Source organism: Lepidochelys kempii, chromosome 23 (genome assembly GCF_965140265.1).
Source record: "Lepidochelys kempii isolate rLepKem1 chromosome 23, rLepKem1.hap2, whole genome shotgun sequence".
Lineage (NCBI taxonomy): Eukaryota > Metazoa > Chordata > Testudines > Cheloniidae > Lepidochelys > Lepidochelys kempii.
In genome coordinates this window covers 9,200,673-9,215,462 of record NC_133278.1, presented here as the reverse complement: position 1 = coordinate 9,215,462, position 14,790 = coordinate 9,200,673, and the positions used below count along the sequence as shown (strand labels likewise).

General features: G+C 49.3%; 1 protein-coding gene across 7 annotated transcripts in view; it reads right to left on the bottom strand.

Annotated features, from left to right (window-relative positions):
- LOC140902050 (uncharacterized) overlaps positions 1-14,544 on the bottom strand; it is a 37,486-nt gene extending 22,942 nt beyond the window's left edge. For 6 of the 7 annotated variants that reach the window (XR_012155989.1, XR_012155990.1, XR_012155992.1 and 3 more), the window contains exons 1-4: positions 13,808-14,544; positions 12,246-12,752; positions 5,999-6,087; positions 4,834-4,960 (exon numbers count right to left, since the gene is read on the bottom strand). Coding sequence is in view for 1 of the 7 variants with exons in the window: in XM_073321672.1 (XP_073177773.1) it covers positions 4,834-4,960; positions 5,999-6,087; positions 12,246-12,752; positions 13,808-14,420 (1,336 nt within the window). In the remaining 6 variants the exon portion in view is untranslated. The remainder of the gene's footprint in view (positions 1-4,833; positions 4,961-5,998; positions 6,088-12,245; positions 12,753-13,807) is intronic. The other variant, XR_012155991.1, reaches the window with a different exon arrangement.
- Between the last annotated feature and the right edge of the window lie 246 nt (positions 14,545-14,790).

Here is a 14,790-nt window from a genome sequence, read left to right as displayed (position 1 = left end):
ATTCGTATGTAGACAGTTCTTGATAATGTATCCATGCCAATCTAGACAAGCCTACATTACTGGGAGAGTCATCACTTCCCCTGTCCCAGAAGTGGAATTAACTCCTTCACACCCAGAGCATGACAATGCAAAGTGAAGGTGGAAACAGAGTCATGCATATTTTCATAAAAAAAATACTACCAAAACGTCCCACTTTCTCCACAGGGAGATGTGGTCAAAGCAAAGGGCTTGAATAATGAATCATAAAATCCTAGAAACATAGGCTTGGGAAGGACCTCCAGAGGTCATCTAGTGTACCCACAACAGCCTTGAGGCAAGACCAAGTATAGCTAGAATATCCTTGACAGGTGTTTGTCTAACCTGTCCTTAAAAATCTCCATTGATGAAGATTCCACTGTTTCTTGGTAATCTTCTGCAGTGCATATCTATCCTTAACGTTAGAAAGCTTTTTCTAATATCCAACCTAAACCTCCCCTGCTACAGATCAAGCCACTTACTTTATGTGATATCCTGGTGGGCACAACGAAATATGGGTCACCATCCTCTGTATAATAGGCCGGGACATATTTGAAGACGGTTATCAGGTCTCCCATACACTAAATATGCCCATTTCTTTCAACCTTTCCTCATAGATCATGTGTGAGGATAAGGAGGTAGCTTTGTCGTTTCACTTCTGAATGGCGATTTGTAGCAAATGAAAGAGATTGACATCACCTGGAGGTGAGTGTGATGCTGGCAGATCAGGTGCCAGCTCCCGCCAAGGCTGCTAAGCCTCAGCTGAACACCGCCAACCCCATCCCTGGAACCAGTCTGGTTCACCTGTGTGTGAGGTTACAATAGGTATTAGAGTTATAAAAATGTTTAGTGTTAAGACTTATTCAACACTTGTAGGAAGATGCATGTATTAATCTCACTTATAACATCTGTATCCTGGGTTCTAGAGTGACATTAAGCATTTACACTGTAATCCTCTGTAACTAAGTCATCAAACAGGGAAGAAGCACTGATTAATGTAAAATGCTGGCTTCTGACAGAAGGTGTTTGGTCCTGCCCACCAAGAAGGCCCAATGAAACCAAATGAGCCATTATGAAACATCAAAGAACAAAGATTTTGTAATTGCATTCCTCCCCTCCCTGCATGTAGTGGAGACATGCATGTGAACTCATCCCATCAGCTTGAATTTGCGGGGGAGAAGGGTATAAAAATCCCTAACAAAAAGATACTGGATTTCTATGCTGCTTGGACTTTGGGAGGGAAGATTTCTAAGCATAAGCAAGGGATCTGCAGCTGCTTAGACTGGGTTAGCCCTAAAGGACATATAGAGCTTGCACATTAGTGGCTTCTATCACCTTTTGGAACTTAAGACTGTCACTTATTTGTGTGTATGTTTTCCTGCTTTAACCTTTGTTACTTCTTATTCTTAGTTAATACATTTGTAAATAGTTTATTACAGGATTGGCTACCAGACTTGTTCTTGGTGTCAGATCTAAAGTGCCATTGATCTGGGATGAGTGATTGGTCCTTTGGGACTGGGAGTAACCTGAAAATTATTGTGATTTTTTTGTTGTTGTTGTTGTAATGGACCAAACAAAGGCAAGCTTGCCTGGATGGCAAAATAGACCAGAGTACTCAGGGGGACTGTCATAGCGCCTGAGGAATTTGTACTTGGTTGGTGAAATCTAAGTATAGAACTCACAGCCAGTTTGGGGCGTGTGCCCTGCTTCTAGTCTGCCCTGACCCAGCAACTCATGCTCATAAGCCACTCCAGACAGCTTGACCATCAGGACCTAGAGCAGGGATCTCAAACTCAAATGACCAAGAGGGTCACATGAGGATTAATGTATTGGCCTGAGGGCTGCATCACTAACACTCCACCCCTTCCATGAGGCCCTGCCCCCACTCCAACCCCTTCCCCAAAGTCCCCACCCCAACTCCGCCCCCTCCCCGCCCCTATTCCAACCCCTTCCCCAAATCCCTGCCTCTTCTCTCCCTCCTCCCCTGTGCGCGTGGCTTCCTGCTCCTCCCTCCTGGAAACAGCTAAGCTGCCAAACAGCTGTTTGGCAGCAGGAACTGCCTGGAGGTATGTAGAGGAGTGGCGAGCAGCGCACGCACGGGAGGGGACGGGGAGCTTAGCGGCCACAGGAAATAACTCGGGGTGGGGGCGGGGGTGAGGGGAGTTTGGCGGCCACAGGAAGTAACTCCGGGGAGTGGGGGTGCACGGGGAGCTTGGCAGGCCGCAGCAAAGAACTCCGCGGGCCGCATGTTTGAGACCCCTGACCTAGAGAGAGGGCCATGCTGAAGATATTGCTCAGCTTGTGGGCCTGAGTGGCTGTGGTGTTGTCCGCAGTGACAGAGAAAGGTGGTGATGGGATGGCTCAGGGGAATAGTAAGAGTCTGTTTTTAGCCAATTAGCTTGAGCTGGTGGCCAGACATCCACAAGGAAATGTTAGAGAGACAGTCTGAGATTTTAGTTTGGTCAGAAGGAGACAGGTCTGGAGTAGAGAGGTAGACCTGTGAGTCATCTGCCTAGAGATGGTAGCTGAATTTGTGTTTGTGGATGAGATTCCCAAGAGATAAGTTACAGAGGAAGAAGAGAAGGGGACCAAGGACAGAGTGGGGATGTGGAGGATCCTCCTTAGGACATGCTGAAGGAGAGAATAGAGAAGTAGCAGGAGAATCAGGGGAGGAAAAGGGAAGGCAAGATTTCATGAAGAAGAGTATGTTCATCGTATCAAAGGCTGCTGACAGGTCAAGGAGGATGAGTGTTCCTCATTCCCGGGTAACCCGGATCTCCAACTCAATCCTTCCCCACCAACAGCACCACTGTTGAGCCCTTCCCCTGCTTTTCTCCATTAGAACATAAGAACAGCCATATTGGGGCAGACAAAAGGTCCATCCAGCCTAGTGTCCTGTCTTCTGACAGTGGCCAATGCCAGGTGCCCCAGAGGGAATGAACAGAACAGGTCATCATCAAGTGATCCATCCCCTGTCACCCATTCCCAGCTTCTGGCAAACAGAGGCTAGGGACACCATCTCTGCCCATCCTGGCTAATAGCCACAGTGGTTCTAATCGTCTCCTTGATGGATCTCAGTCGCTTGGCATCCATCACACCCACTGCCTCTTTGGGGAAGCTAAAAACTGCAGAGATTGGAACTTCAGGTGATGATGAGCCAAACTGATGAGTTCAACAGACCGAAATGCACACGTCCAGCAAATCTAAGGCTCTGTTAACCCCCAAAGAGTTTCCAGCAATCAGCTCTCAAAGCCATTCATTGACTGAAGAGGACACGCTGTGGCCATTGAACCTGAGCTACCCCCATGCATTTTAGCCTGAGCCCAACTTGGGACAGCTTTCAGACAGTGCATGTGATGAGGTTTTCTTGCATTCTGCATGAATTTGCCTTGGAGGTTTCGCACGGATACCAGAATTTCTGGGTTAACAGCCGTATTTTAAAGTGCTCTCAAATCCACATGCAAATTCTGGCTCGGCCCCACCCCCTGAGCCGGGAGCTGGCAATAGCAACTTGGAATAGGTCAGTAAAGGCAATGCAAAGGGAAGGGGCAGATTCTCCACCTCTGGAAGTCTTCACGCCAAGACTGGATGTCTTCCTGGAAGATAATTTAGTCAAGCACAAGGTATTCAGATCAATTGTCAGAACCATGGGCCTTGAAGCCAGGGCCACGGGAGCAGCCACGCTTCAACCTTCCACTTGGCAGCTAACTGCTGACCAGGATCCCGGAAGCCGAGACCCAATCTGAGGCTTTGCTCCTGACAGCCAATTGGCAGAGTCCCAGAGCTGCCAATTGGGCTGCTGACCCTACTTAAACCAGCAACGGGAACAGGAAGCTGTCTGAATAACTGGGATCCACCCTACTCTGGATTGTGTACCTTGTGGCTCTCATGGCCAATCCTTTGGCTTGACTTCTGGGGGCCCTGACCTGGTTTGGCTCCTGGCATCTGAGCTGTGGTTCTTTCTGATTTGTCGCCTGCCTTTGACCCCCTGGTATCCTGACTTCGACTGACTCTGGTTACCAACTTGTGGTTCTGAACTCTGGTTTGTCTCCTGCCTCTGATCTCCCCAGATCCTGACCCAGCTGGCTCTTGACTCCTGACTGTGGACCCCAGCTCTGACCACTGGATCTGGTTGTCCATGACCTAGCCCTGACATCAACCCAACAATAACTGGATGAAGTTCTATAGCCTAACAGTCCCTCCTGGCCTTGGAATCTGTAAATCTATAAGAGCTATCGGAATGCCAGCATTTCTCCGCATGCCCTCCAGCTGTGTGCACTGTGTCAGTGGCAACTGTAATTAAATGGTGGAGGGATTAGTGGAGCAGCTTGGCAGAGTTGTGACTGGGATAAAAGACCGGTGTATGTCGACCCTGAGGGAACAGGTATGCCTCACGTAAGTGCTGGTTATTGTCGGTTGTGTCAGTAAAGGTGCACAAGGGTGTGTCCTTGCCACAGGGATTGACAGCAGCGTGGTGGTGTACACGCAAAGGTGAAGGAGTGACAATAGTTTGCAAGTCTGAGCTGGTTTGTGTGGATTGGGCTTGCCGGTTCAGGGCAGGAAACTTCCATTCGCTACACCAGACCTGAACCCAAGTTTGACCTTTGCAAAGAGAAGGTGTGAGACTTTGTGCCATGCTGCTCCTGTGCTCTGCTCCCAGAGTGCTCTGTGGCGTGGAGGGCAGAGTGCTTTTGTATGTGTCATTGGTACGTGGGGACGTTGCTAAAACAGGGCAGAGCTGGAGTGGCCCTGTGTGGGTGGTGTGAACCTTAACTCTTCATTTCTCCTTCTAAGAACCGAGGGGTCAGGAATCCTTACCCAATGAGGTCACATTCTCATAGTTCTCCTGCATGACGTCTCTGTAGAGGGCTCTCTGAGTGGGGTCCAGCAGAGCCCACTCTTCCCTGGTGAAATACACAGCCACCTCCTCAAAGGTCACCAGCTGCTGAAAGAGCAAGAGCCCCCTACTCAGTGCTTGCCCCCCATCACAGGAGAAAAGGGCCAGCCCTACCCCACTCACAGCAGACAGGAGACTTGGCGGGGGGGGGAGACCTCTCCCCACTCCCAGAAGAAAGAGGGGGTGGGGGTCTTTGCATTCATCACCAGAGGCAGATCAGAGGAGCCAACTTTCTAATTTCCCCCAGGGGGCTCGATCCCTGCTTTACTCCAGGCCCTGGCCCCACCCCCACCTCGCCTCTTCCCACCCTGCCCCTTCCTGGGCCTGCTTCACCCCGCCCCGTTCCACCCCCTCCCCAGAGCATGCCCTGCCCTTGCTCTGCCTCTTCCTGCCCCAGCTCCTCCCTGCCAGCGCCTCCTGTACGCCACTGACCAGCTGATCCTTGGGGGCGTGGGAGGTGCTGGGAGGGGGGGAGGAGCTGATCACAGGGGCTGCTGGTGGGTGCTGAGCACCCACTAGTTTTTTCCCTGTGGGTGCGCCAGTCCCGGAGCACCCACGAAGTCGCTGCCTATGAGGCAGATACAGGAAACAGAGCTGCTAGCATGGTGCAGGGACAGCTCCCTGGTAGGAATCCCAACACCCTTCCCATTGCCATCAGCTGGATGTGAGGGGATGGGTTATCTCCCCTACACCTCACTGGGTGGGGGGGTCCCCTTCATATCTCACAGCAGCCCCTGGTTAGTAGATTCACACTCCAGTACTTACAGGCTGGGGAGTTTTCCCAGTGCAGTCCAGGGGGTTGTTTCCTGTTCCACAGTTCAGGGCTTTTATACCCCCAAACAGAGGTGCTGGAACAATTGTTATAGTGGGGGAGGCTGAGAGCCATTGCACCAAACTGTAAACCCTGTATACGATGGAAACCACTTCAAGCCCGCACCCCCTAGTTCCAGCCCCCCCTGCCCCCAAACCTCCTGGGCCTGTTCCTACAACCCAGCCCCTCCCTTTCTCCACCTCCTCCACCTCCAGGCCGAACTGCCCAGCAGATCCCGTCTCCTCTCTCACACAGGAGCCCACCAGCATCCCTACCTGAACTGGCTCCACGGCAGCCATTTCCCTGCCCTGTCGCCGGGGGAGAGGGGATGAGCAGGAGCGAAACAGGGATGTTCTTCTGCAGCCTGCCAGGACAAAAAGGGCAAGTGGGCAGATTGCAGAAAAGGCTTTATTTTAATTTACCTCCTGATTCCCCACAGGCTCTTTCCCGGCAGAGCTGTTCTCGACTCTGCCATGCAGAGGAAACGCCTGGTCTCCTCATTGCAGAGCAGACCTGGCCCCTCTCACCAGCACTAAACCCATGCAGACATTTTTAAACCCTCCCCAGGAACGAAGTCTCTGAATCAAATACTAACCATATGCTGATGCCTATGTTACTCTGGAGTCACTCCTTGTCCTTCCCTCCAGTGACTGGATTAACACTAGTTTCAGTGAAACAAGAAACATGGCTTTGGAGAGATGAGGACAGAATCTGTTTCAACAGGTCACATCTGGGATAAGGCCTCAGGGCAATAGTTTTCCCTCCAAAATGTGAAGTTCCTGCAGTACTGAAGGGGCCAGTGCAGCAAAAGTTGGGGTGATTGTGACAGATCTGGCAATTTCCTTGGTAAGTGTTACGGAATGAAGTAAATATCTTTGGAGACCATTGTAGAAAATGCAGAGATTTTGTATTATTGTGGGCCAGGTAGACCAAAGGACTATATTGAACAAGGTGACCGACAAGAATGGTCTTTTGGGACAAGATGTGGGAACTGGATTTCCTGGGAAATATCTTGAATGCAAATCCCCCACCCCAGTTTATGCAAATTCCAGGCCTTCTGAAGCTATGCCCTGAGGAGTGGGCCTTTGTCTGCTGGCCACCTGTTATCTGAGGCCAACATCAAAGGCCAAATCTGTATAGAGGCAAGGCTGAACTATTTATGGTTGTTCTGGTTCTAGTTAAGACTGTTATGAACTTGTAACAACAGAAAAAAAGCTGAGTGGAGTTTGAGGGCCTGGCTCCTTTTAGAGCCCCTGCTGGAGCTGGGGGCTGATTTCTGGTAAGCTTATGAGCATGCATGTAGGGTTTTTATTGTTTTTACACTGCTGATAGCCTCTGGAGACAATGCAAAGTGCAGACTCTGGCCTGTTTACGCAGCGTGGCTTGCTGGGATATCACAATGTAGGCAGGGAGCTGTGCAGCCAGGAAACACTCTGGACAGGAGGAAGAGAAACACTGGACACTGCATTAGAGAGGTGCTGGCCAGGAGCCAGAAGCCTAAAAGTGGGTGCCCTTGGTGGACCATGCAGTGGAGATACATGTGCAGTTGCCCTGAACTGTGAAAGTGATTTCCTATCAGTATTTGCTAAAAGGAGAGAACATTAGCTCACCACCTGCTGGCCACTCACACAGGGAGCACTGAGTGATGCTTTTTTAACCAGAGAATGGCGGGTGTGAAATTTCCATGCCGTCACTGGCTAACAGCAGCCACTGATCCACCCCAGAGGCGGCTGCATCTCAGCCCCGGGGAAAGCAAACCCTCATGGAGACCATTTGTCATAAAGTTTGGGGATACTTCTGGTTAGGATTGTGTTTAAGGCCAGAAGGGATCAGCAGATCATCTGGTCTGACCCCCTGTATATCACAGATTACCAGCACCATGCAGCGTCATCACACTAACCCAGAGACTGAAATTAGACCCCACCATATCAGCCCATGGGAAAATCAACTATTATGTTCCACAGGGAGAGACTAGGAGAGAGTGAGGACCACCGATGTCTGAGCCCTCTACAATGGCAGGGAGATGATTCAATGAGATACACAAAGACAATCCTAGTGACTGACCAGCACCCAACACTGGAGAGGAAGGTGAAACCCCCAGGGTCACTGCCTGTCTGTCCTGGGGGAAATTCCTTCCTGACCCTATCCACTCAGAGCCTGAGCAGGTGAACAAGAACTAGCCAGCCAAGCACTTGAGAGAGAGAGTGCTCAGTGCCACCTCAGAGGCTTGGGCCTCCCATCCAACATCCCATCTCCAAACATGGCTGTCTCTTACAAAAATCAAATCCCATGGGGAAAAAAACAGAACGAAACATTAACTGTGGCAAGTCACAGGAAGTATAATTAGGCAGGGAGGCCAAAAACAAATCTGAAGAACAATTAGCAAAAGACACACAAACTAAGAGCAATTGTTTTTAAAGTACATCAGAAGCAGGAAGTGGCTAGTCAGTGTGGCCACTGGACTATCAAGGTGCTACAGGAGCACTCAAGAAAGACAAGAAGTTAAATGAATTATTTGCATAGGACTTTACTGCAGAGAATGTGAGGGAGATTTTCACACCTGAGACATTCTTTTTAGGTGGCAAATCTGAGGAACTGCCCCAGACTGAGGTGTCAATAGGAGGTTTTGGAAGAAATTGATAAATTAAACAGTAATAAATCACCAGGCCCAGATTATATTCAATCTAGAGTTTTGAAGGAACTCAAATGAAATTTCAAAACCACTAACTGTGGTATGTTTCAGAGTAACAGCCGTGTTAGTATGTCTTCGCAAAAAGAAAAGGCGTACTTGTGGCACCTTAGAGACTAACCAATTTATTTGAGCATAAGCTTTCGTGAGCTACAGCTCACTTCATCGGATGCATTCAGTCTCTAAGGTGCCACAAGTACTCCTTTTCATTGTACCAGATGAGTGGAGGATTGCTAATGTAATGCTGATTTTTAAAAAAAGGCTCCAGAAAGGATCCTGGGAATTACAGGCCACTAAACCTTACTTTACTACCAAACAAATTGGTTGAAACTATAGTAAAGAACAGAATTATCAGACAAATAGAAGAATATGTTAGGAAAGAGTCAACATGGCTTTTTGTAAAGCGAAATCATGCCTCACCAATCTACTAGAATTGAGGGCGTCAACAAACGTGTGGATGGGGTGATCCAGTGCATCTAGTATACTTGGACTTTCAGAAAGCCTTTGACAGGGTCCCTCACGAAAGGGCCTTAAGCAAAGTAGGCTGTTCTGGGACAAGCAGGAAGGTCCTCTCCCGGATCAGTAATTGGTTAAAAGATGTGGGGGAGGGGGAGAAGGAAAGGTAGGAATAAATGTTCAGTTTTCAAAGTGGAGTAAGGTAAATAGTGGGGTCCTCCAATGATATGTACTGGGTCCTGTGCTGTTCAACAGATTAATAAGTGATCTGGAAAAAGGGGTAAAGAGTGAGGTGGCAAAGTTTGCAGATGACACAAAATTACTCAAGATGTTGACTGTGAAGAGACACAAGTATCTCACAAAAGTGGATGAATGGGCAACACAATGGCAGATGAAATTCAATGTTGATAAATTCAAAGTAAGGCATATTGGAAAACATAATTCCAACTATACATGTAAAATGATGGGGTCTAAATTAGCTGTTACCACTCAAGAAAGAGATTGTGGAGTCCTTGTGGATAGTTCTCTGAAAACCTCCATTCAGTGTGCAGCAGCAGTCAAAAAAGCAAACAGAATGTTAGGAATCATTAGGAAATGCAAGTAGGTTTTCCCTTTAGGAAAGGGATAGATAAGACAGTAAATACCATAATGGCACTATATAAATCCACGGTATGTCCGCATCTTGAATACTGTGTGTACTTCTGGTCACTCCATCTCAAAAAAAGAAATATTAGAATTGGAAAAGTACAGAGAAAGACAAGAAAAATGATTCAGGGGATGGAACAAGCTTCTGTATGAGGAGAGAATAAAAAGACAGGGACGGTTCATCTTAGAAAAGAGATGACAAAGGTCTATAAAATTATGAATGGTGTGGAGAAAGTGAATAAGGAAGTGTTATATACTCCTTCACATAACATAAGAACCAGGGGAACCTAACGAAATTAATAGACAGCAGGTTTAAAACAACATACAGCAGTACATCTTCACAAAGCACACAGTCAACCGATGGAACACATTGCCAGAGGGTGCTGTGAAGGCCAGAAGTATGAATGGGCAGGGGCAGCAGGTTTGTAGAAATTTTGGTGGTGCCCAGAACGGCCAGAGCCTGCCGCCCCCCAAACTCTGCCCCCCCACCTGCCTAAGGGTCGGGGAGGGGGGAGGAGGTCCGGGCTGCAGGCTCTGGGCTGGGGCAGGGGATTGGGGTGCAGGATGAGTGAGAGGTTGGGCTCTGGGAGGGAGCTTGGGTGTGGGAGGGGGTCTGGGATGCAGGCTGTGGGATGGCATTTGGGTGTAGTCTCTGGGCTGGGGCAAGGGTTGCAGGCTCTGGGAGGGAGTGCAGAGGGCTGGGGTACAGGCTCCGGCAGGAAATTGGGGGCAGGAGGGGGCGTGTGGGAAGGGGGTGGGGGTGCAGGCTCTGGGATGGAGTTTGGGTGCAGGCTCCAGGCTAGGGCAGGGGGTGGGTGTGCAGGAGGGGGTGAGGGGTGCAGGCTCTGGGAGGGAGTTTGGGGGTGCAGGCTCTGGGAGGGAGTTTGGGGCCAGAGGGTGGGGGTGCAGGCTCTGGGAGGGGGTGCAGCGCTCACCAAGGGCTCCTAGGCAGGGCAGGCCGGGGGTCCCCACGTGCTGCTACCCCCAGGCACTCCCCCTGCAGCTTCCCATTGGAAGGCAGGGCACTTGGGGTGGGAAACAGATCCCCCCCTGCCCACGTGGAGTGAGCAGGCAGGAAGCCACTCAGCTCTGCTGCGCTGCCAGTGGTGAGTGGGGACCCTGGGCTGTTTTAAATGGCCTGGGGGATGCACGGGGGGGGGGGGGGGGGCGGAGGCAGAAGGCGGGGCTGAGGGAGAGAGCCGGCCTCAAACAGTGCTGGAGCCGGGTATGTTAATTGTATGTTAATAGTTCATAATAGGAATAGAAGCAAAAATTGAATGAATTTCTTATCAGTATTTCATCAAAAGAGAGAAAAACCCCCAACATTTGATATGCAATCCTTGCAATATTCAAGAATTTGAGGAAAGGGCAAAATCTGAGGAGATTTTAATGTTAACATTTTATAATGAGAGAGAGATGGAAATATCGCAGGGGATATTAAATTAGTAATAGATAACTAGAGACAAAATGGGGCAAGACTTAGGGTATTTTATATCAGTCTTGGGGAGTTTTATATCAGAATTGGGAGGAAGAATTTTGTGGGTCAAAAACTAAATATTTGATAATAGAGAGAAACAGTAAAATCTGAGGGCATTTTACATCCATATTCAATAATGAGAGAGAAAAGTGGGAACACTTGAAAGGATTTCATATGGCTGTTTGTAACCAAACAACCCCCCTGCCCAATTCACATGATGAGCAGGGAGTCCTTTGAAAAGCTGCTTTAAGAGGACAAGGCAGGGGAATACGGAGCCGGAGGGTGATGGGCAGGCAACTGGTGAGAGCTGCATCAGGCAGTTGTGGGGGGCAGTATCTGGGACTGGGTAACCTGAGTCTGGGTGGGCAGTCTCCACTGGGGACTCTAGTTCCTCCCTTCTCCTCCTCTGCATCTTCCATGCCCGACGGCTTGCAGAGAATGGCCACCCCATCCCATCCCACCCCACAGGCAGCCAGGGCACAAGGCTCTCCCAAGCAGCACCCTCTAACCCCCTCCCCATCTAACCCCCTTCCTATCTGGGGAATGACTCAGGACAACAATTTCCTGCCTAAACAAGGACAATCTACTGCAGAGAAAATAGGCAGGGAAATATCCAAAATCTGAGGAGATCTGAAATTGATAGTGGAGAATTAGAGAGAAAATGGGGCAAAATCTGAGAATAGAAAAGGGGTCAGTAATTTGAGGGGAAAAAAAGTGTGTGGGGGGAAATCTACATGGATTTTACCTCCATATTCAATAATTAGAGAGAAATGGGGGAGAATTGAAGAAAATTTTATCAGTATTTGGGAGTATTTGGGAAATCGTCAATTCTGAGGTGATTTCATCCTCCCTTGTCCCTGCGATTCTATTCTATGTTCTCTTCTCATCTCGCTGTAATTTCCTGGCTACACAGAGATAGTTAAATCTACACTTCACGCTGTCTCTCTCCCCTCTCCCTTTAATCTCTTTTATTTTGTCTCTCTTCCCTTTCTCACATCTCTATCCCCGAACACAAAGGGGAAAACCCACTGGAGACAGGTCTCCTTGCTCCCCCCCACAATCCCAGTTTTGCTCCTGGGGCAGATCCTGGCAAGAGCTGAGAGCAACAGTGTCACTGTTGTTAACAGAGCTCCAGTGACTCCCGCAGGAGCATTAGCAACAAGGGAGCAGATTCCGAGGCCGTGAGATGTGACATTCCAGGAGCATTCGTGCCTGTCCAGTCCCCAGCACTTTCACTGAGGTTTCTCTCCATCACCTGGTGTCCCCGGCTCAGGGGTTGAAGTCAGCAGAGCCGGGAGCTGTCCTAGGGGGCTGGTTCCAGCCAGAGAAAGTCCCCACCTACTGCTGGGCTGAGGGTACGTTGCTGAGGCATCATGCCGTGGTGTGGGAGAGGCAGCAGGGGCCTGTGCTCTTGCAGCCATTATAGACAGGAGTTGCTGGACCAGTTCTCTCTGTTGGGCTCTGTCCTCCTCCCTTAGCTGCCGTTCCTGTTCCAGGAACTGCTTTGCAAGTGCCTGCTCCCTGGCTGAAACGCTTGCCTCCAGCTGGATGGCGAGCCTCAGCCTCTCCACCTGCCTCTCAGCACGCCGTTGTTCCAGTCTTTCATCCCTCTGCTCCTGGTACTGCACCTGCTGCTCTACCCTCTGAAGAACATGGAGCATAACTTCATCACGGAAACGCTTTCTTTTGGAACGGTCCGCGAGGGTACGCTGGGTCAGGGATGGAGTTCCTGAAGAACAGCAGGCCGTGTAGCCTGAAGGTCCTGAAACAGGACAAGAAAGAGAGGGTTAGCGTCTAAACTAGCTCAGCGGAGGAGACAAGATCAGTAACTGAGGAATCCCAAGGACATAAAATGTAACAGTTCTGAAGTGAACCTACACATATTGTGAAGGGGACGCTTCAGTCCACATGCTGTTTCTTGACACAGCCTTGTTAATCACAGTGACAGATGTGCAAAAGCAATGGTAAGTTTAAAATTAAAACCTTTACTCTGCTTCATAAAAACCTCGTAACTTATTGTCATATGGGGGAGGGGTGTATAGCACCCTGGCTGCAAAAGGCTTTTTCTGTCATTTCAGATCTTTTTCCTATTTCAGAAGGCATAACTGTCCTTGTGGTGCCCTAGTGACAGAGAGAGAGGTTATTCCAAGCTACTGGAGGGAAACCCACAGTGTAAGCAGCAGAAGTATTCAAATGTATAGTGACTGGAGGGGGCCTGGAAAATTTGCTCTTCCATGCAATCTATCTAGAGTTCCTGCTTCAGGAGAAGTTTGCAGCTATCAGCAGCTAGGCTTGGGTCAGAATCCATGAGGGAATTAACATGATGCTGTGTTAGCTCACACATGGCTTATCCCGTTATTACTGTATGCAACATTTTCTGAAATCTGCAACTTTACTCCACCCTTGCATGGATTATCTCTAACTGAAATGGACTAGATTTGGACATATAGAATACTGTTTCCAAAATACACACACCAGTTCACTGTTTACAGGCAGCTGCATAGACCTAGGAGTGATTGTAGAGTGGCAAATTTCTAATTACTGAAAGGAAAACAAGAATGACCATAGCAAATCACTGTGTCTTAATACTTAAAATAACCATTACAGCTGTGTACGGAAGTTTGAAATTCCAAGTCACCCTGCGAACTCCACGCTGGGACAGGGGAAGTGGGGGCGCCTAGGGACTGTGATACAACCCGCCATTACTAGCCAAACGCTGGTAGCCAGGGGTAGCTTACTGGTTTTGCATTGCTTCTTAAAGCAGAAATCGCTCCCATTACTGTAATAATCCACTTTTAATTGGAATCATACACTTACCGGCGGGTTCTAGGGCTGCTTCTGGCTCCACCGGGTTCTCAGCAGACTTGGCAGAGGGCTGTTCTTTAGAGGCAGGAGGATCAAACAGCTCTTCTGAGTAGGGACTGAGAATTTGCTCTTGATCCTGATCCACAGCCTGCTCTGGAACTGGTTGCATTAAAAATGTCACTTCATGATCCTGGCTGGGAGCCGGCTGCCGCCTGCAATCAGACCCCAGGCTGGATTCGGGGGCCAGCAGGGCACCGTCCGGGCTCACCAGGTCATCATGAAGCACGGTTGGCTCTGTGCTGGGCACAGTGCTCAGGACCCGGTCAAAGTCATCATAAAATGGGCATGTCATTGGTGAGTTGCCCGAGAAGCGATTCTTATCCCTGGTCTTCCTGTATTCTCTCTTTAGCCTCTTAATTCGCTCCCTGCACTGATCACTTGTCCGGAAAATCTGCAGAGCGGCCAGCTTTTTAGAGATTTGCTGGTACAGGTGGTCATTCCTGGTGCTTTTGCTGAAATCCACAGTTTTACTGGCCTCACACCACAGATTCACCAAAATCTGGCTGTGCTCAAGTGACCAGGAAGCAGCTCGCTTTACAAAAGGCTTGAATGGATCAGTCTCCATTGCAAACCCTGGAGGATTTCTCACCGTGTGCTTGCAGAGCGGTGCTCAGAAGACAATGGGTTAACGCTGACTTGCTGCCATTCGGAAGGGGGGCTTCCGTTTGCAGTAGAGTGCATTGCAGATTGCTGGCATAGAGAGGACTAAGGAAGTTGTCCCAATGACCTCTGGGATACATCCGGCAGACTCCCAAGACCTGAATCAAGCCAAGGTCATGTCTACACTGCAAAGCAATAGGGCTCAGACCTCCAACCCTTAAGGGTCCTGGGACCCTGGGTTCAAGCCCAGGGTTAGCACAATTGCAGTGTGGAAGCTAGTGGGGTTTGCATTGAGCCTGAGTTTACATTGCAGTGTAGAGATAGCCCTGGTCACT